The sequence below is a fragment of the Felis catus genome, chromosome C1 (assembly GCF_018350175.1).
Source record: "Felis catus isolate Fca126 chromosome C1, F.catus_Fca126_mat1.0, whole genome shotgun sequence".
NCBI classification, from domain to species: Eukaryota; Metazoa; Chordata; class Mammalia; order Carnivora; family Felidae; genus Felis; species Felis catus.
The window spans coordinates 209,941,147-209,962,159 of record NC_058375.1 but is presented as its reverse complement, the minus strand read 5'-3'; the positions used below and the strand labels follow the sequence as shown (position 1 = coordinate 209,962,159).

Genomic DNA, 21,013 nt, shown 5'->3' with positions numbered 1-21,013 from the left:
ATTTCCAGTAAAATTTCATCTGTAACGTGTTCAATAATTGTTTATCAAAATTTTAATTTATTTGGTTTTGGTGGATTATATACCACTTATCATCATAATGATAAACACATTGAGGCAAAAACATTTACGACTTAGAGATTTGTGATCATAGGGAATAAAAAAAATAATTTATATACATATTTTTGTCACAGAGAAGCATAGTAAGGTAACCTATATAAGAATTTCCAAGTATAAAAATATGCTGCACTATGATATACGTGGGGGATGAAATGGAAATATTAGTTCAAGAATGAAAATGAGGTAGAATTTCTAGCTGGTTGAGAACTTGTTGTGCACATATTTTAAGCTGATGGTGGCAAGAACCATCCTTAGAATGATTACGATGGTCCATTGGCTATGTCAGAGTAGGGCTGTAACTCGTTTTGTTTTATGAGTCACCACGTACAATGTTCCAAATTATACTCTTAGCACCTTTAAAGAGAAGATGAAAGTGTTTAGATATTAACTCGTAAAAAATGGAAAGGGGGTGTGTGTAACTTAAAAAACATTCTTAGGGGGAGTGTCAGAGCAGACATCTGCAGACTGCTATGCTTAGGTGTCAAATGGCAGAAGGGATCCGTACTGGAGTCAAAACCCCCCAGGTCTACCATTTATTAGCCCTGTGAATTTGCACCAGTTACTTAAACTGACCCAAGCTGGTTTTCCTTCACAACTGAACTAATACTTTCCTTACTGAATTGTGGTGAAGGAAGTGATTTGATGTGCCCAGCACTCTTAGCAGAAGGTCCAAGGTGTAATTAGTGTCCATGCCTCTCCACTTTTCCCAAGGCTGTAACGATCCCTCTTTCCATGGCCCTCTTTCTTCCTTTCTCCATCACCTCATGTGTATTCAAAGTTGGCCTTATCTTACATTCTCTGTTAAATACATTTGATTAGCCAAAGTACATTCTGTAAATTCATTCATCCAATGAATATATATTAAGCGCCAACTCTATTCCAGGCACGATTATGGCCCTGGGGATAACTGTGAATTAAGAGACAAAATCCCTATTGTCACAGAGCTTACTAAGTGCATGGTGATGAGGGTGCATTGGCTGCTCCCAATTAGCGATGTCCTTTCACTAGTGGGAGACCAGTTGGATTTCTGCGGATTGGCCCATCTGTCCATCCAGCCAACCAGCCAGCCATCTGGTCATTCAGTTACAAAATGTATTGAGAAACTCCTGAGTGTTAGGACCATGATCAGGCATTCTTGTCTGAAAGTGACTGCAAAAACACTCTATTTTAATAAAATCCCTGTTTGTACGCCCTTTATCACAATATGCGTAGAGATTAATGCATGATGTATCTATTTTGTGGTTAAATGTAAATATCCCTGGTTTTCTTTAATTTTTTGACTATTTCTTACCTGTTTAAAATAATGTGTACCTTTTTTTTTTTTAATGTTTATTCATTTTTGAGAGAGAGAGAGAGAGAGAGCGAGCGAGCGAGCATGGGCGGGGGAGGGGCAGAGAGAGGGAGACACAGAATCTGAAGCAGGCTCCAGGCTTGGAGCTGTCAGCACAGAGCCTGATGCGGGACTCCCACTCATGAACCGTGAGTTCATGACCTGAGCCAAAGTCAGATGCTTGACCAACTGAGCCACCCAGGTGCCCCAATTGAGTACCTTTTGAATGATTCCAACCAATTTGTGTATTCCTTCTAAATCAATAATTTGTTTTATTGAGATTTTCTTCCAGTATGCAGCTAAAAAAACACATTTAAAATGATGAATGTGGAGGGGTGCCTGGGTGACTCAGTTGGTTAAGCATCTTATTTCAGTTCAGATCATGATCTCGAGGTCTGTGAGTTCAAGGCTTGTGTCGGGCTCTGTGCTGACAGCTTGGAGCCTGGAGCCTATTTCAGATTCTGTGTGTCTCTCTCTCTGTCCCTCCCCAACTCATGCTCTGTCTCTCTCACTTTCAAAAATAAATAAACAAAAAAAATAAAAAAAAACCATTGTTTTGAATGGTGGATTTGAGGATGGGAAATGATCCGGTCTCTCAAAGTGATTCTTTTTCTACCTGACTTTCAAACTGTATCAAGGAATGTTGTTCTACCACTTACATGGGGAACTAGTATTCCATAAACACAGCATTGAATTAGTTTATCCAGATTTTATCCAGAAATCAAAAAATTTCCATTTGAAGACATTTCAATATCAAGACATTCCTTTAGGCCAGGTCTTTTTATATAATATCTATACCTTTTTAAATCAAAGATATAGAATTTTTTGAATCATATGTTTTCTCTTTTTTTTGAGATAAAATTCACAAAATAAAGTCACTGAATTATTTTAAAGTTCATAATTCAGTGTTTTTTAGTATATTCATGTGCAACCAGCACCACTATCTAATTCCAGAACATTCCATAGTCTCAAGAAGAAACTTCCCAATTCTCTTCTCCAACCCCTGACAATTACTACTCTACTTTTGTCTCTGTGGAGTTGCCTATTCTGGTTATTTCATAGACATGAAATCATACCATATGTGTCTTTCCCGTAACATGATGTTTTCAAGGTTCATTTATGTATCAGTCCTTCATTCCTTTTTACGGCCAAATCTCTTGTGTGGAAGTAGCACATTTTGCTTATCCATTCATCAGTTGATGGGCATTTTGCTTGTTTGCACTTTTTGGCTATTATGAATATTTATGTACAAGTTTGTGCATGAATATAGTGTCAATTCTCTTGGTTATAACTGGGAGTGGAATTGCTAGGTCTTATGGTAATTCTGCATTTAACTTTTTGAGGAACCATCAAAGTGTTTTCCACAACTGTGGAAACCATTTGACATAAAAATATTTTCATATGTGTTTGCTGTGTGCGTGAAAAGTATATGTTTCTATACTAAAGGGTCCCCTTCCTAGTTTCAAAAAGTAAAAAAAAAAATGCACTTAAGTGAATTTTAACTTGGATTTTCAAGGGCAAATGTTAAATAGGAGAAAATGCCACTTAACAAAATGAAGCAATAATTTTTATACAAGCATTATATACATCTATATTTCATTTCTCAAAAATATATTTATGACACAAATAACTGGAGAGTGTTTTTATTTCTAAGAATAAAAATTGGTATTTATTCAGTTTTATTACCACTAAGATTGTTTTGTCAAAAAAAGTTGAACTCCCCCCTTAGAAAATATTTCCATTGCTGTGAATAATGAAAGTAATTATTTTCAACATTATAAAGCATATTGTGTTTTAAGAGATGTATCTATATTTAACATATACAAACTTTAAACCTAGGACATAGCACCCCACTTACAAGTGAGAGTCTTCTGGAAGAGAAGAGAAACCTGACAGAATTTTTTTTAAGTACCAAGACTTGACTGTGAAGTAATCCAGGCACATGGCGTCAATAAGGTGCTCATTCAGGTGGATCAAGCCATTGGCCACAGATCCCTGGTGAGTGTCTTCTGTGTGATAACTTGCTTATATTTAATAATTTCTCCTAAATTTGGTTTTACAGTTATGAATTGTCTGAATGTTTCATGTGTCAAGAGGCCAAAGTGTTCCAGAAACCTATCCATTATGCCTGCTATTTTGTGATTCATTTTTATTAAACACCAGTTCTCTCTACTCTCCCTGAATTACACCCACATCATCGCCAATGGGAAAGACATTCATCTAAAGGCTGCAGATTCTTGTCCTCTTACTAGGTTTTAGGTATCCACATCCTAATCCCTGGATCCTGATAATACGGTCTGTTACAGGTGATGGGGATTTATGTTTGTAGATAACATTAAATTTGCTAATCAGCTGACCTTAGGGAGCTTATTCTGGATTATCTGGGTGGGTCCAGTGTAATCACAAGGGTCCTTAGAAGTGAAAGAGGGAAGCAGGAGGGTGAGGGGCAAAGGAGATGTGACAATGGAAACAGGTCACAGGGATGGGACGGACGTGACCAGCCATTGCTGGCTCTGAAGACGGAAAGGAGACCAGGGGCCAAGGAATGCAGGCAGCCTCCAGAATCTGGAAAACACAAGGACACTGAATCTCCCCCAGAGCCTCCAGAAGGAACACAGCCCTGCCCCCACTTTGATTTTCAACAGTGAGACCCATGTTGGAGAATCATGACATAGCAAATTCCTGTTGGTTTTAAGCCACCAAGTTCTTGGTAATGTGTTATGGGGCTGGTATAGCATGGAATAGCATGGAAACTAACATGCTGTTGTCAGAAGGGACCAAAAAAGATGGTGGGAGTTAAGACAGCAACGTCTTAAATAGTGAAAAATAAGAAAAATTTTGAGGCCGATGAATATGTATGCATGAGAGAGTGGTAGGAAGAATGGATTTGTTTCAGGACTACAGGAGAATCTAACTTATTTGGAGTGGATGGGGAGGAAACTGCAAAATAGTCTTAATTTTAATGGTTTTTTAAAAGAAAAAAAGAATTGCCTTTTTTTCAATACACACAGCAGCAGGAGGAACTATCAGAGGACAGGGCGAAGGAAGGATAAGAGAGGTTGAGCACTGACCCGAACGGCATCCGTCCTTGCCCCCTTCCAGCAAGCTTTTGAGGACATTGCCCAACATTTCTGGGTCAGTTTGCTTTTGTGCAAAATGTGGAAAAAACATGCCCCGACTACAGTTTTTTTTTAAGTTTCTTTATTTTTGACAGAGACAGAGTGTGAGCATGAGTTGGGGAGGGGCAGAGAGAGAGAGGGAGACAGAGAATCCGAAGCAGGCTCCAGGCTCTAAACTGTCAGCACAAAGGCCAACGCGGGGCTCAAACTCACGAACTGTGAGATCATGACCTGGGCCGAAGTCGGACGCTTAACCGACTGAGCCACCCAGGCGCCCCTAGTTTTTTTTTTTTTAAGTGTATTTATTTTTGAGGGGTGGGGGGAGGAGTAGAGAGAGGGAAACACAGAATCCGAAGCAGGCTCCAGGCTCTGAGCTGTCAGCACAGAGCTTGATGTGGGCCTCAAACCCATGAACTGTGAGATCATGACCTGAGCCGAAGTCGGATGCTTAACCAACTGAGCCACCCAGGCATCCCCATCCCTAACTACAGTTTTAATGAGACTATATATATGGGGATGGCCAAAACCAGTATGGGATGTAACATGTACTTATTTACAAATGTCCAAAGTGATAAGGGCCCAATTAGCAAACGGTAGTTATAAATACTTGACTTAAAACATTTTATCCCATGTTTAACACATCTTCCAACTTTTTATTCTCTTAATTACTTAGATGCTTCACTGAAATGCCAAACTTACCTTTGTTGGCATTGTCATGAACTCCAACAGCAGGGTTGGGGAGAAGGAAGACCTCAGTGGGGTAGCCAGTAAGCATGGGCTCGGCCTGCCCCAGTCCCCAATCTCCTAGTCTGGGTCTCGTCCAGAGGCACGACTCTGCAGCTTTCTATAATGTTTCTCAGCATTTCAGCATGAGAGGGGGACAGTGTGGAGAAAGAAGGCTCACTTAGGACGTGGGTTTCAGACAGAAGACTCTACTTAGAAAAAAGGACAGAGCTGGCAGGGAAATCACAGCCTGAGTCTGGCTGGACCGCAGCTCTCCTCTCATCCCTGGGAATGATGTGACCTGAGTCCCCAAATCCATCAGAGCTGTTTAAGAATTAAATGACATGATGAATATGAAAGCTCTTTGACCAATATAAGCCCAAGGCAGATGTATGTGAATATTTAGTGGTTGTCACAGTCAGACTGGGTTTCTGGAATAATACCATACCAGGGGGTTTACAAAGAACAGAAATTTATTTCTCCCAGTTCTGGAGGCTGGAAGTCTGAGATCAGGGTGCCAGTGCAGTGGGTTCTGGTGAGAGTGTCTTCCAGGTTGCAGACTGCCGACATCTTGGTTTGTCCTCACATGGTGGAAAGAGGGGGAGAGAGCGCTCTCTGGGGTCCCTGTATAAAGGGCACTAATCCCATTCATAAGGACTCCACTCTTGTGACCTAATCACCTCCCAAAGGCATTACCTTCTAGTACCATTATAAAGGGTGAGGATTTCAACTCATAAATTTGTGGGCAGTGGGGGGCAGAGAGATGCTACAAACATTTGGTCCATAACAATGGTCTTTTATGGTTGTATCTCTTCTCTGTTAAAATTTGTTTATACTTATGATGTTATCCCCAGTGGATTTCTGCCTCGCTTACAAGACCCTGAACCACTTAACCCTTCCCTAGCTGATTCATATTATTTTCCTTCCTTTCCAAATCATCTCCCCAGTCCATTAGATTTTCTTCCCTCCTCCCTCCTTCCAGTTGGTTCCACTTAATGGCATCCAGGATGCACTGAGCTGCCTCCTTCCTTCACTCGTCTACATTTCATTCAGAGAGTCGTCTCCATTCCCTCATCTACCCATCCAGTCTCACCTTCAGAGTGTCCCCAGGGTACCCAGCCCAGTGAGGACCCCACTAAAGGGGTGTGAGTACTTCTTGACTGAATAGCAAGAGGGAAGATAATGATGACAAGCAGAGAGAGAGTAACATTTATCTTGTCACTGATGACAGTGGCCTATTAGAAAAAAAGCCTTCTGGAATTTCTTCTTTTGTTCTTTCTCTTTTTAGTTTGTTTTGCATGAAAATGAACAGTTTATGTTAATCTGCATTTTTGCTGTTTCGTAGGTTGCTTATACTTATCCTGTTTTCTGTACGACACGTATATGCGGTAAGTACATTAATTAGCTCTGATTGCATGCATTATTCTTGTTATAAGCCTTTTTGTCCGTGGGACTCAGTTTTCTCATCTGTAAAATGAAAGGCTGGACTAGGTGAACTCTAAGGTTTCTTTTCCACACTCAAAACTGCTTACCAAATTGCCCAGGTATTGGGGATTTCTTCATTTTATAACATTACCCTGTGTTAAAATCTTTTTTTGAAGGGGGGCTGGAAGCGGTTGGCCTACTTCAAGATTAAATCAAGAAATACAAGATTACATGTGAACATTTTTTTTTTAATTTTTTTTTTCAACGTTTATTCATTTTTGAGACAGAGAGAGACAGAGCATGAACGGGGGAGGGGCAGAGAGAGAGGGAGACACAGAATCGGAAACAGGCTCCAGGCTCTGAGCCATCAGCCCAGAGCCTGACGCGGGGCTCGAACTCACGGACCGCGAGATCGTGACCTGGCTGAAGTCGGACGCTTAACCGACTGCGCCACCCAGGCGCCCCTACATGTGAACATTTTAACTCTGGAGAAGGATAAACCTAGAATATTCTGTAATAAGATCTCTTTCTTCTGCTTCCCACTGAGGAATCTGAGTTATTAAACCCAACCCCAGACATTTCTGGGAAATCACACTATGGACTGCCAGTAACTCAGATCTTGAGATAACTGAACGGGTTAAGTCACCCTAGTGAGCACGTCCCCATCTGCCATCCTCTCTGGCTTGGATTTACCCAATCCGGTTTCTGTGATTTCAGTTAACATGGGTCTTTTCAAGGCAAATCAAAATAGAAAGTTGCTTTCTGTTCTCCTTTTCCTACTGGTCAGGACCAGAGAGGAATCAGAAGCTCTCCCCAAGTAGGATGATACTCTGTGTACCACTTAGTCCCATGCATTTGAGAGCATCATCTGAAGTAAGAATGGAAACACACTGAGATATATGTGTCTGGATTTCTTTTTACTTGATTTGTCTAAGTTTATTTTTGTATTATATTCTCCCCCCCCACCCCCCCGCCTCATTAGAAGAGCCTACAGAGTCTTAAATTTCACTTCCTTTGTTTCTTATGTTCCATACATGGGAAAAAAAATTCTTGAACCAAAGACTCGTCTAGCCTGGACCCTCCTATCAGGTTGTGCTGTGCGGAGATATTAGAGATTTCACACCAAAGTTGTGATACTATAGTTGCCTTTTAAAGATAGTGAACTATAGTTGTCTTTTAAAGATAGTGATATAAGTTGGTGCAAAAGTTATGGGAGGCAATTTGGCATTATCCTTCAGAATTTCAAGTGCGTAATCCTGTTGACCCAGGAAGTTTCCTTTTGGGAATTTATTATATATGTTTATACTGACTTGCGCATAAAGAAAACGCACAAAAATATTGTAGTGTTTAGTAACGAAGGGAGGTAGCTAACGGCCCATCAAGAAGGACAGATTAAACAAGTACTTCATGTGAGGAAGAGCGATTCTATTAACTTGGAATGACTTTGAAGGCATCTAAGTGAAGGCAGCAAGGTACAGAGAAATATACCATTTGGGTAAAAATAAAACAAGATTCAAATCACCAAAAGTGTGTGTGTGTGTGTGTGTGGGTGTGCGTGCGCGTGTGTGTATGTGAGTGTGTGCATATGTGTTCCTGGTGTGAAAGTGCTCATAACTACCCAGAAACAGATTGAGGAGAGTGATTGCCTCTAGGTGAGGGAATGGGAGGGCCTGGGCTGGAAAAGAAAATTTCTTTCCCCATTATACTCTTTTGCCCTGTTTGAATTTTTTATCATATGCAAATGTTGTTTTTCAAAAAAGAAAATAGAGGTATGAATGTAGGACCAGTTATTAATCTAGAAATTAATAACGTACCTCATAAACATTTTATTCAACATACGTTTGTTTAAAAAATATCTGGGCTAAAACAGGAACTTTTCTTTTTTTTCCTCTTTGAAGAATGACATTAGTTTTGGAGAACGTCAGTGTATTCCGGTGAATATGGTTTATACGTTGAATGTTGCCTTGGTGTGAGCCATAGTATTTATCTTTTTCAAATGGGTTCATACAGTCTGTTTTTGTGGCACATATTTTCCATGAATGCCTCCCCTAAAGTGGTATTTATTGGGCTATGTCTAACGTACAAAAACTTCTTAGAGCCTAAAATTACCTCTTGCTTTTTTCTTTTATCAGTACCAAAGCTTTATATGTGACTATTTCTGTTTTTTTTTTAACTAGAATCTGTTAATTTATTTTACACCAATTCTTTCCTGAAATGTAATTTTCAGATGCTACAAACATCTCTGTGATGGTTGGCACAATTAAGAAAAAAAAAACAATAAAAGAACAAACTTGTCTCTATTATCAAGCCAGCTAATCAACTGACCTTCTTTCTCTGGTTGTTTTGATATTTCACTGAACACATAGTAATGAGTCCCAGCCTTAAATGAACCCAAGTATTCAGACCAGTTGCTTTAAAGTGTTTTCATGATGTCCTGGACCTGGGCATTTAACCTTTTTTTTTTTTTTTTTCTTCACCTTATCGGAGTTTTGAACTTGATGGTTCTGCATTCATAGATAACAATGTGACTCAAAACTCAAGAGGCATCTATTTTGGAAACTTCAAATACAGTTTTTTTTTTTAACTTAACTCTTGTAAAGGTTCACATTCTTATATACTTTCAATGACTCTAAAGAATTTTGTTTATAAAAATGTCTTTTTTTATTAATGCTTAATTTAAAGATTTTTCTTTTGGGATGTGTCTGAGCATATTTTTTTTTTCTAGAAAAAAGAGGTCTAAGTTGTGTGACTGAAAAATAAATACATTCGGGATAGATCCTTTTTCCTCCCATACACATACTCATATATATGTGTATGATTACACATGTGTGTATTCATAAGTACACCTGCTTGTATGTCCTTCCATGCATACTTATGTACATTGGTGTGTAGGTATACATATTTGTTTTCCAACTGAACTGTGAGTGTTGGTTCAAATGTTACATGTTTCCCCATTATGCTTTGGTGCGAAGACTCATGTTTATAGCCTTGAATGTAAAAGATCTATCAGTCATAGAAATGTGTGGGTAATATATAAGTGTTACAGTGAGGGCTGGGCCAGGCGAGATCATGAACTAGGCGAAGTATATCCCTGGTGCCTTTCTGATATTCCTGTCCACACTCTCAGCTCGTAGCATCTAGAGCTGTTTTTGCCACTAGTTCTTCCCAACCCACCGCCCCAGGCTCTGAAGGAATGGTCAGTGTTCATTGTCATTGTCACTGCAGGTGCATCATGGTGGCTGTTTTGTTGTTAAGGGATCTACTTATGGAAACAGTTATTCTGGGATTATGCTTTTGTATTGATGTGACAGATGACTCTGGATATAGACAATGAGGATTTGTGAGAACAAGGGCCTGATTCTTCCTAAAGAGCGTGTGTGTGTGTGCATGTGTGTGTGTGTGTGTGTGTGTGTGTGTGTGTGTGTGTGTGTGTTTGGAAGAAGCATGAAAGTTAAGAAAACATGTGAGTGTGGAGAAACTCTCTAAAGAGAATGTTGGAGAGAGGTTAGCGAGAAGTGGGGAAGGGCTCACCTTATTCAAGTTCAGGAGCTTTCTGGTTGAGAGACACATTAGAGGAACCATCTTGGAGTTTTAGCAGTTTGCAGGAAACAGTTTTCGTGTGAAAATCCAAGGCTGTGACGGGAGCAGTGACCAGGAAGGACTTGATGGTGCTGGAGGGGAAGCAAGAGCGTCCTGAAAAGCAGCCAAGTTTATAATTGAAGTGAGACACCATTGTGTCCTTACAGTTTTCCTAATCATATAGTTTACACTCTAAGATCGTTCACAACTTAGTAAATGAGGTCTTGCCAGGAGAAGGACATCACAGAAGATTCTTGCTAAAAAAAAAAAAAAGTGGCCTCAGAAGGGAGCTTTTTTCAATGCCAGCTCACGTAAACTTTTATTTTTCTCACACTCTTATCGAGCCACAATGGAAGTTCTTTGCCTTTTTATGTATCCACCTGAGTGTTTTCTTTTCGAGGTTTCCAAGGTAAAGGTATACTGTGGAATTCCCATCAGTTAGGTAAACCGAGATGCTTGTTATAAGTTAAATATCATGTACCCAGCTAAGCAAGGAATACCAGTTTACTAAACCAGATGCTTCACTTTCCAGAGTGGAAAGAAGTTTATTGGGCCTTGCGGAGGAAGAGATTGCTCAGTTTGCCAGTGCTTTCCTGAAAAAGGGTCTCGGGTAAGTGATGTAAAAGTATGGGCAATGGGAGGAAGAAATGGGGAGTTACTCATCAATGGGCATAAAGTTTTGGTTATGCAAGATGGGTTAGCTCTAGAGATCTGCTGTAGGATGTCTACCTAGAGTCAACAATAATGTCATGTTCACTGAAACATTGGTTGGGAGCAGGGGCACCTGGGTGGCTCAGTCGGTTAAGCACCCAACTTCGGTCAGGTCATGATCTCACAGTTCATGAGTTCAAGCCCCGTGTCTGGCTCTGTGCTGACAGCTCAGAGTCTGGAGCCTGCTTCGGATTCTGTGTCCCCCTCTCTCTCTGCCCCTCACCCGCGCTCTCTCTCTCTCTCTCTCTCTCTCTCAAAAACAAATATTAAAACATATTTTAAAAAATTGGTTGGGAGAGCAGATCTCATATTAAGTGTCCTTACCACAGTAAAATGTTAGGAAAAAAGTCAACATGGGCAGCATGTTGAAATTTGAGCCATTGTGAATACTTAACGTTAAGTAGTCCCAGATTCTTAGCATGTTCTGATAATTGTCAATGTTTCTGTTTTACAGTCAAAGTTCTGTACATTCTGATAAGCCATCCCAGTTTTATTACACTAGGCATCAAGCTTAGAAGTGCAAGCTGTGATTTACCCAATGTTTCATACCACACTAATCTTGTGAACTGCCTTATGCAAAAAGGGTCCTGTGCCAAATGGTACGTGCTAGGTCGCCATCTTGAAACTCAGGTTGCATATCAGCATTGTTTTTTAATGTTTATTTATTTTTGAGAGAGAGCAAGACACAGAGTGAAGCAGGGAAGGGACAGAGAGAGAGAGAGAGGGAATCCTAAGAAGGCTTCAGGCTGTGAGCTGTCAGCACAGAGCCCAACACAGGGCTTGAACCCACAAACCGTGAAATCATGACCTGAGCCAAAGTCATGAGTCAGGTGCCCCAACATATAAGCATTTTAAAGGCTCTGAGAAGTAGTGTAGTGAGGCGGGGGAAACCTGGTTTAAACTTATCTAAAGTGGTATATCCAGACATTGGACTACAAGACTCTTTTTTGGATAGCACCTGTTGAAGTCACATGGGCATAGTGTTCTGTATGCATCTATTGTGCATGGCTGCATTTCTTGTGTGCTTCTTATGTGCCGCACACCATCTGTGTTCTCCAAACGCTTTAGGTCCCTGACTCCTCATGACTACTCTCTTACTATCTCAGCGTGCCGACTTTGCAAGGCAGAAGATCAAAGCTCAGAGAGGTGTAGCCTGTTACTCAAGTCCACCCAGGACGGGGCTCTGGGTGACTACACTACGTTCTCTGTCCCCGCAAGGCACAAGAGCCCTCTTGGCTACTGTAGGCGGGTCACTTGAACATTTATGGACCTCTGTCTCCCTTATATTCTGATAGCAGCAGCTGGCGGCCCACCCGCTCATTTGTGCTGGCGTAGTAGATCAAACAATTCTTTGGATTAAAAATACTCCCGCCATCTTACAAGAAGAGAAACTTGCTTTAGAAACTTTGGACAGTTTTTGAGTCAGATCAGTGAATCAGTTGCAACATGTTCCCATCGATTCTATAGGGAGTAACGCTCAAAAAGCACAGTTCAGGGATGACCAGTCTACAAGGAGGCGAGACCTCTCCTGAGGGAAGGGGCCATATATTTCTCCCATAGCTTTGCTTTCTCTCTGCATGATACGTGTGCAGTATGTAAGGGGCTCCTGTGTTGAGCTCTCTTCCTGAAACCAGCTAACTTTCAGAGCATGAATTATGGCAAATCCACTCCTGCTTAAACTGCATTGTTTCTTTAATACTTCAAAAACTTTGGAGCTCAGAATTTATCTTAAGGTTTTTCTTTTCCTTTAAAAAATTTTTTTTAAACTGCTTTTTAAGTTTACTTATTTTGAGAGAGAGAGTGCAAGCAGGGCAGAGGCTGAGGAAAGAGAGAGAGGAGAATAAGGATCCCAAGCAGGCTCTGCACGATCAGGACAGAGCCTGATGCGGGGCTCAGATTCACGAACCTTGAGATCATGACCTGAGCCAAAGGCAGACGCTTAACCAACTGAGGCACCCAGGCGCCCCTATCTTGAGATTTGTCAAGCTGCTTTCATGACATGATTCAAAAAAAGAGATGCAAACTTCTAGTTATAAAATAAATAAGTCCCGGGAATATACTCTACAGCATGATGAATATAGTACATAATACTATCTGGTCTATTTGAAGGTTATTGTGAGTAGATCTTAAGAGTTATCATCACAAGGGGGAAAGAAAGTTACTGTGTGAGGACAGATGCTAACTAAACTTATCGTGGTGATCACTTTGCAATCTATACACATATCAAATTATGAAACTAATATTACGTTTGTATGTCAGTTACATCTCAATAAAAATTCTTTTAAAAAGTAAAGACACTGGAAGCTAGCAATCTAAGAAGTGCCTTTTTTACGTATGTGTATGCCTTATTTGGGGGTGGGGGGGAAAGCCTGGCTTTCCTGTGATTTAAAAAAATTTATTTTAATGTTTATTTATTTTTGAGAGAGAGGACAGACAGACAGAACATGAGCAGGGGAGGGGCAGAGAGAGAGGGAGATGCAGAATCTGAAACAGGCTCCAGGCTCTGAGCTATCAGCACAGAACCAGACGGGGTCGAACCCACAAACCGTGAGATCATGACTTGAGCCAAAGTCAGATGCTTAACTGACTGAGCCGCTCAGGTGCCCCTCCTGTGATTTTTAATATAAACATACCAAGATTGTATAAATGAGAAAGAAATCAGTGCATCTAAATTTTAAGACCCTTTGAGTTTGAGACCCAAGAAAAATGGATCAGCTTCTTGAGAGGATGCTAATGGGGGCATCACAAAACAAATGGGAACAGTTGCTTGGATAAGGCTCTGATGTAAATAAGCCCGAGAATTGTTTTGGTCGGGACATCTGGCGAGGTCTAGAGACATCTGTTGGTTGTCACAACTGGATGGGGGAGGGGTGCTACAGTATCTCATGGGTACGGGCCAGGGATGCGGTTCGGCACCCCCAATGCACAGAACAGCCCCCCATACCAAAAACTTACCTGTGCTGAGTGGACAAACCCTGCTCTCCTCCCACAACAGCTCTGTGAGGCTGATGGGGTTAATATTTTCATCTTTCAATACAAGGAGCCTGGATTTCCACGAGTTTTAATAACTCACTCGTATGTGGAAGAGGTGGAAGCCCCACCCCGGTGTCTGACTTCAGTTTTAGCATTTGGCCCGTGATCAAGAACATCGGTATCTGCACACTCACATTCAAACACCAGACCGTCGTCATAACCTTGTGAACTCGGGCGGGTGCTTCGAGCTGCCCAAGCATTCGTTTCCTGGTATTTACACCACGAGTGCTTTCTCTTCTGTTTCCTCAGGTGTTCCGCAATCACGAGCAATGCACCCTAACACAGTCTCCAGTGCCGGGGGTGACGAGGGCTCAGGGGATAGACTGCACTCTGCGGTCTGGGTCCCTGTTGCTGGGTGGCTGGGCAGAACAGAACGCAGAGCACTGGTCAACCCTTGCCCTTTCCGAGACAGATGGCTCCCACATGAAGGCTGCAAGTTGCTGGCAGCGACATCCGGCTGGGAGTTTGGGAGCTTGGCTTGCGCATAACTGCCAGGTGGCGTGGGAGGTGGGTGCTCCCAAGTACTCAGCAAGCAGCCAACTCACATACCATCTCGGGAGCTGCAGTGACAGCTCGAGGGGGTCTAGAGAGACAGGAATCCACGCAGTCTCGGAGGGTCGAGGATCTGCCTGAGACGGTGCAGCCTGCTAGTGGCCCAGCCAGGCATTCCTAAGAAGGAAACGATTCCCCCTTTAGGGGTTCATGCCTGAGTGAGTCGTTTAAGCCCCAAATCAAAACTGCTGTCTCTGGATCGACGCTGGCCCCGTGCAGTGGAACGATGGGGTTGGGCTTGGAACTCTAGACTCAGGCTGGAGCCTGAGGTACAGCTGGGGTGCGTCTGAGGCAGGGAGCCAAGGGGGGGGTCCTTCACTTCTGACGGAGTGAAGTTCAGCCTCATCAGTGCACCCCGGAGGCCTGCAGTCTGGCCGAACCATGTGTTTCCACCGGCGATCAACACGCTTCCCCTTTGCGCCTCTCCTGCTGCATCACGTGGGCCATCGGCTCTCCCTGGAGCGTAATCCGAATATTCTCGCTTGCCTCCCCTTTTCCGGGCTGTCTTCCCACTTCCGCTCTGCCTCTGTTTCTCCTGCCCTCCCCAAGGAGCTCGGTGGAGACTCCAGCTCTCCCAAAGCATTCCCCTCCCTGCCGCAGCTCCTCCCAGCCAGTGCTGAGGCCCCTGGCAGGACCCTCGGCCCCTTCCCTTTACTGCTTGCACCCCGGCCTGTGTCTCTGTTTGGGTGTGAGCGTCGGTGCACATGACCCTCTTCATGAGATTACGAGCACACACCCTTCAAGGTCATCACGTGGACACCTGGAAAATGCTTCTGCTGGCTCCTGGTCCGCAGTGGAAACATAGCAGGCGGTTAGTGCACATAAATCAATACGTGAAAACTAAGTCTCCAGCCTGGGCAGGACTGGGAGCCTGAGTGGGTGGCCACGCTGGCCTGTAGTGTCCTTCCGGGGATACCTGCCACATCTAAGAGAAGCGGGGAGCAGGGTTAGGGAGTCTCCCACCTCAGTCCTCCCCACCCTCACCCGCACACGCATTGTTGAAACCTGTTATTAAATGTGCAATCTCACATAAGCTCAAATTCCCATGTGGTTTCAAGTAGGGCCAGAGAGAAGTATTTTGAACAGTGCCATTAAACAGTCCACGAGCATCCTCGAAAGAGCTCCAGTCCAGGGTGGGAGACTGGAACCCCTGTGCCTTCTTTCTGGTTGAGAGCCTCAGGTGAGAAATAAGGGTTTATCCTATCTGGCTGGTTCTGTTCCTCCAGGCTCTAACAGCCTCCGGTTCTGTGAGGTAGGCATGGCCGTTTGCATACAGCAGCTATTCAGTTGCCTTCCAAAATATTTTGCAGCTATGCCCTGACATTTCCCCTAACCTCCTAATAGTCCCTCTTTGAGGATATGAATGAGGTTGGCACTGGCTGAGATTTTAAGATTTTCTTTGCCAGTTTCAGTGAAGGAATCTTCAGGTTTTTGATGGTTGTCTCCTTGCAGGGAGAATTATGTGTCTTTATAGACTAGATAGGACTTTTTACAAGCTCCATTGTAGTAACTAGCATGATGATAAAGACACGTTCTGTAGCATTTTCCAGAATCAAATAGAAAATGTCCATATTTTTCATTGAATGGAGTCTACCAACTATTAAACTGTTAACTGTTCTATTAAGAACTGTATAATTTGACTTTTATGCAAAGAAGCCAAATAGTGTAAAACTCAAGACCTGTTTGTTTGTTTTTTTTTTCTTCCTGGTTTGAAAGCTGAAATCACACATTAGCAAATCAGTGTTTCCTTGGGGAAGTTTAAGTCACTAAAAAAAATGCACAAGTATTTTCCCCCACAATCTCATTCATTTGTCCCTCATGCTCCTAAGAGCCTGTGTTCCATGATAAAAATGGAATTTACTTGGGAGATTTTAATTATTAACATTTTTAACCATTAAATTATTTGCACACAAAGTTCCAGAACCCGATCTCTTTATCCCTCACACAGCTGTATTCTAGTATAGTCTATAACTGTGAAAGAGTCTATAACTGATAAATGGTACAGAGCAATTCTTCTGAGGTCCCAAAGCACACATAAGTCAATGATGTTGTATTTTGGTAGAAGCAGAGTCCAATGACAAGTGACAAATTTGATCTGTCATCCACCCCCTTAGAGTTTTGGTTCTGCTTTATTTTTCTCCCACATCTTTCTCCTCTAAAAACAAACTCCCCAGCTCATTTTGTCTCTGCTGGAGAGTTCTCTGAGTAATGAAGCCCTGCCTGAGACTCAGGTGCTTTCCAAGGACACCCCAGCGAGGGGCCCTGGGACGGGACGTCCACCTTGGGGACTGTGGGGAGCTGGACAGGGCATTTGTCATGCAAAGGCATCCGAATCCAGAGTTGGAGAAAACACAGTGCCTACCGACAAATCTCCCAGTAGAATTTAGCCCACCAGCTGCCGGTTTCCAACTTGGGCTTTGCTTGTTAAAGCGTTCCCCGGTCAGGAATATTAACCTCGGGTTCTGAAGAATGAAAAACTTGCACACGTTAAAAGAATGGATCTTCCATGGTAGGTGCTTGAGGAAGTAGTTCCAAACAGGGTGTGGGAAACCTGGACGTGCCTATCACTCTCTACTATCTGGCCTATTAATAATCATAGTCGTAGAACTAACCAGTGGTAGCTCGTATTGGTATGGAAGGATGACTCCAGCCGCTAACAGGGCTTTCAGTAGGCTGACAGAGCTCTCGCTCTAAACCTAGCATTTGTGCTTCGGAAGGAAGGAGGGAAAACAAGCTCTATTTGCCTACTGTGTTGTAGAACGTGTTGTTTTTGCAACCAGGCCAGGTGTCCCGAGCCTCACCAGGGAATCCTGGTGACAGTTTGGGTCTGGTAGGTTTTGGGGTATCTGCCCTGATCAGTCATCTCATTAAATTGCCAGTGATTTGCAGCACAGCCTTTGGCCTCCTCACGTGGAGTTCAACTCCATGGCAACGACGATTGCTGAACTCTGCGACCCAGCATGAACTGAGGCCAGGCGGCCGCAGAGCTCAGCAAATGTGGGACTACGCTGAACTTGAGTGGATCAAGGTCATTACCAAAGGGGAGACAGTCTTGTTGTTGGTGAGAACTCAGGGCTAGCAATGCAGGTGCATCCCGAAGCAGGGCCTATGGCCCACAGGAAAATGGGAAACAGTATTCATAGCTCTAGAAAACCTCTCTAGTGCAAGGTCAACACCTGACAGACTACATTAATTAAAATGCTGATTTACAAAGAAAGTCAAAGTAGATTTTTTTTCTTTCAAACACCATGTTCAATAAGTTGCCACGAAATCCACAGGGAACAACCAGGTCTCAGAGGTGCTAAGTTTTTCACTCCTCTGTCATATAAGCTTATCTGCAGTTCTTTCAGCAAATGCCCCTTCATTCATTCCCTCCATTCAGCAAATGGCCATTGAGCATTTGCCATGTGCCTGGCATTGTGAGGCCCCGGTGATCCAGAATGAAGTCCTTGTGGCCTGGAGCTCAGTGTCCAGCAGGAGATTCACCTTCTGGTCATTATTTCTGGGTGCCTGAGGAGTGCCGGGCACTGTTAGGAGCTTGCGTCCTTGCTCTGTCCCAGGGATAATGTGGTCCCCTAACTCGGTTTCATATGGGAGCCTGGGGGTGGGGGGCAGGGCAGAGACAGCAGTGGAATCAGAGGCCACCTAGTGATGGCCTGAAAGCCTGTTGTGTCAGTGCCTCGGCTGCCATAATGAAGTGCCATGTGCTCAGTGGCTTAAAACCACAGAAAATATTTTTCTTGCACGTTCTAGAGCCAGAAATGCACAAGCAAGGTGTCACTTTTACTGTACTTCTGCTCCAGCAGAGGCTCCTTCTCTGCCTCTCCCAGCTTTTGGTGGCCACCAGCTTTCCTTGACTGACGGCCCTGTCACTCCAGTCCCCGCCTCTGTCTTTGCACCGCCTTCTCCTCTGTGTCACATCTTCCTCTGCGTCCCTCTCACAAGGGTACATGTAATGGCATTTAGGGCCCATGCCGATAACCCGAGATAACCCTCTCCTCTCAAGGGCCTTAACTTTAGCACCTCTTTTGCCATCTCAGGCAATGTCCATGAATCCCAGGGGTTAGGATGGGGACACGTCTTTTTGTGGCCACCATTCGACCTACTGCAAATGTCTGGGCAGAGAGAACAGCCTCCATGCAGACCCTGGGAGGAGAGCCTCCATTCGGACCCTGAAGTGAGAAGGAGGCAGGTGGCGTGTCTGAGGGACTGGAACGTGGCCAGAAAGATTTGGTTGGAGTAGGTGAGGGGGCAGGTGACATGAGGTGCAGTTGGAAAATCAGACACAGGTCCTTCAGTCTAAGAAGGAAGGCTCTGAAGGATCTTAAGAAGGGTGGAAGCAGGTTGGATTTATGGTATAAAAAGATCATTCTGGCTGCTGTTTGGAGAACATGGTGTGTGTACGTTCGGGGGCAGTGGTAGGGAAAACCCGTCGGGGCTGCTGCAGTCGCTCAGGTGGGAGGTGAGATTGCTTCGTGGTGGGGGAGGGGTACGTGAAGAGGTGGGGGGAAGCAGGTGCGTGAAGAGGTGGGGGAATGTTTGGGAGGCAGGGTTGATAGGAGCGAGGGTGACAGTGGAGGAAGGCGGGCATAGTGTGTACAGCTGTGTGGGCAGTGGTCTCAGGCCGAGGAGCACACGGGGGGGATGATCGTGTGTCTACGAGTCCCATTTTGAGTTTGTAGAGCCACAGGTCAACTGAATATGGTCAGGGCTCCAAAGAGAAGTCTGGGCTAGGGAGGAAAGTGGAGGGGTTGGTTGTTCAGCGTTGGATGCCATTAACTCCATGGAAAAGGTCAAGTTTGCCCAAGAGAAAGTGAGAAGAGGGCCAGGGCAACCCTGTGGGGAATCGCCCCCCCCCTCCCCAACCAGGAGGAAGGGGGCCGGCACGGAAGACACAGGAGAAAGACACAGAGAGGGCAAGGGGCAGGGACACCAGGAGAACAGAGCCAGGAAGAGGAAGCAAGGTCCAGCTGGTTTTGGCTCCACCGGGAGCCTACCCAGACCTCTCCACGCTGCCTCGTTCAGTTCCCACGGCAGATGTGTGATGTTGGGCTGCTCTTACACCATTTTTAAAAATGGCAAAACCGGGGCGCCTGGGTGGCTCAGTCGGTTGAGCGTCCGACTTCAGCTCAGGTCGTGATCTCACGGTTCGTGAGTTCAAGCCCCGCGTCAGGCTCTGGGCTGATGGCTCAGAGCCTGGAGCCTGCTTCCGATTCTGTGTCTCCCTCTCTCTCTGCCCCTCCCCCATTCATGCTCTGTCTCTCTCTGTCTCAAAAATAAATAAACATTAAAAAAAATTTTTTTTTTTTTTTTTAAATGGGAAAACCACTCTGTGATGACCAGGTTCAAGACGTGGCTTTATTTATTGCTCAAAGGCAAAGCCCTATCTTCCGGTTCTCAGAGCTGTGTTCTTTCCACTGTGCCATGCAGCCTCTTGGGAACACAGCTGCAAATCCAGAGTCAGTGTCACTCCAGGCTACATGGGCCAGCGGGTGCTCTCATTGACAGGTGAGGTGATCTTAAGGTACAAGAAAATACCAACGGTCTGGTCTCCTTGGACTTTCTACTCCTTGAGTAACACTTTTTTGTTATTTATTTTAATAACCCTTCATGTTATCCATTAGTTTTTCCCGTTATAGGTAGGGAAAGACCTTGGAGGCACTCAGTTAAAGGATTTTATGCTACCTGCGTAGTCCTCTTGGAGGGTTTAAGTAATGTTATGGTGTCGCCTAGTGGATGAATCTTTGAATTACAGCCAAGCGTTAAAAAGGCAGGAAGGGCGACGCTGAACTGTTCATTTTAATTATAAAAGTCTTAATCCATTCAGTACTCTCCGAGTTCATGTTTAGAATATATACCACACAAGGCGGTAGCCAAGGTCCTGGGTAGTAATAAAGTGTGCACGGATCCCTGACCCCAAAAAGCTTACCAGAAGACATCACCCCAAGCAGATATTAATTAAAGTAACATGCGTGAAACAATAATGAAAAATAGGTGAAGAGTCTATTTAGGTGGTATTTTAGGGTGGACAGGAGAATTCTTCCGACAGTGAGATTGATCAGGACTGGGGTAAAAGAGAAGCAGCAATTGAAGTCAGGGGACCTGGGTTCGAATCTCTGTTTCCCCAGGTGATAGTCAGTGGCCTCTGGTCACTGGCTTCATCTCTCTGAGCCTCAGCTTCCTTGTTTGGGAAACAGAAAAGTAGAAACAGGGTTACTTTTTTTTCTTTAAAAAAATTTGTTTTTAGTTTATTTAGAGAGACACAGAGACCGTGCTTGTGAGGGGAGGGGCAGAGAGAGGGAGACCGTGAATCCCAAGCAGGTTCTGCACTGTCAGCACAGAGCCCCACGCGGGGCTTGAACCCACGAAACCGCGAGATCATGACCTGAGCTGAAACTGAGTCGGATGGATGCTTCACCAACTG

General features: G+C 43.9%; 1 protein-coding gene across 11 annotated transcripts in view; it reads left to right on the top strand.

The window, feature by feature from the left end:
• COL4A4 (collagen type IV alpha 4 chain) overlaps window positions 1-21,013 on the top strand; it is a 135,188-nt gene that overhangs the window by 14,953 nt on the left and 99,222 nt on the right. For all 11 annotated transcript variants that reach the window (XM_045034560.1, XM_045034563.1, XM_045034568.1 and 8 more), the window contains 3 exons: window positions 3,287-3,445; window positions 6,635-6,677; window positions 10,826-10,903. In XM_045034560.1, the coding sequence (XP_044890495.1) occupies window positions 3,390-3,445; window positions 6,635-6,677; window positions 10,826-10,903 (177 nt within the window). In that variant the 5' untranslated portion in view covers window positions 3,287-3,389. The remainder of the gene's footprint in view (window positions 1-3,286; window positions 3,446-6,634; window positions 6,678-10,825; window positions 10,904-21,013) is intronic.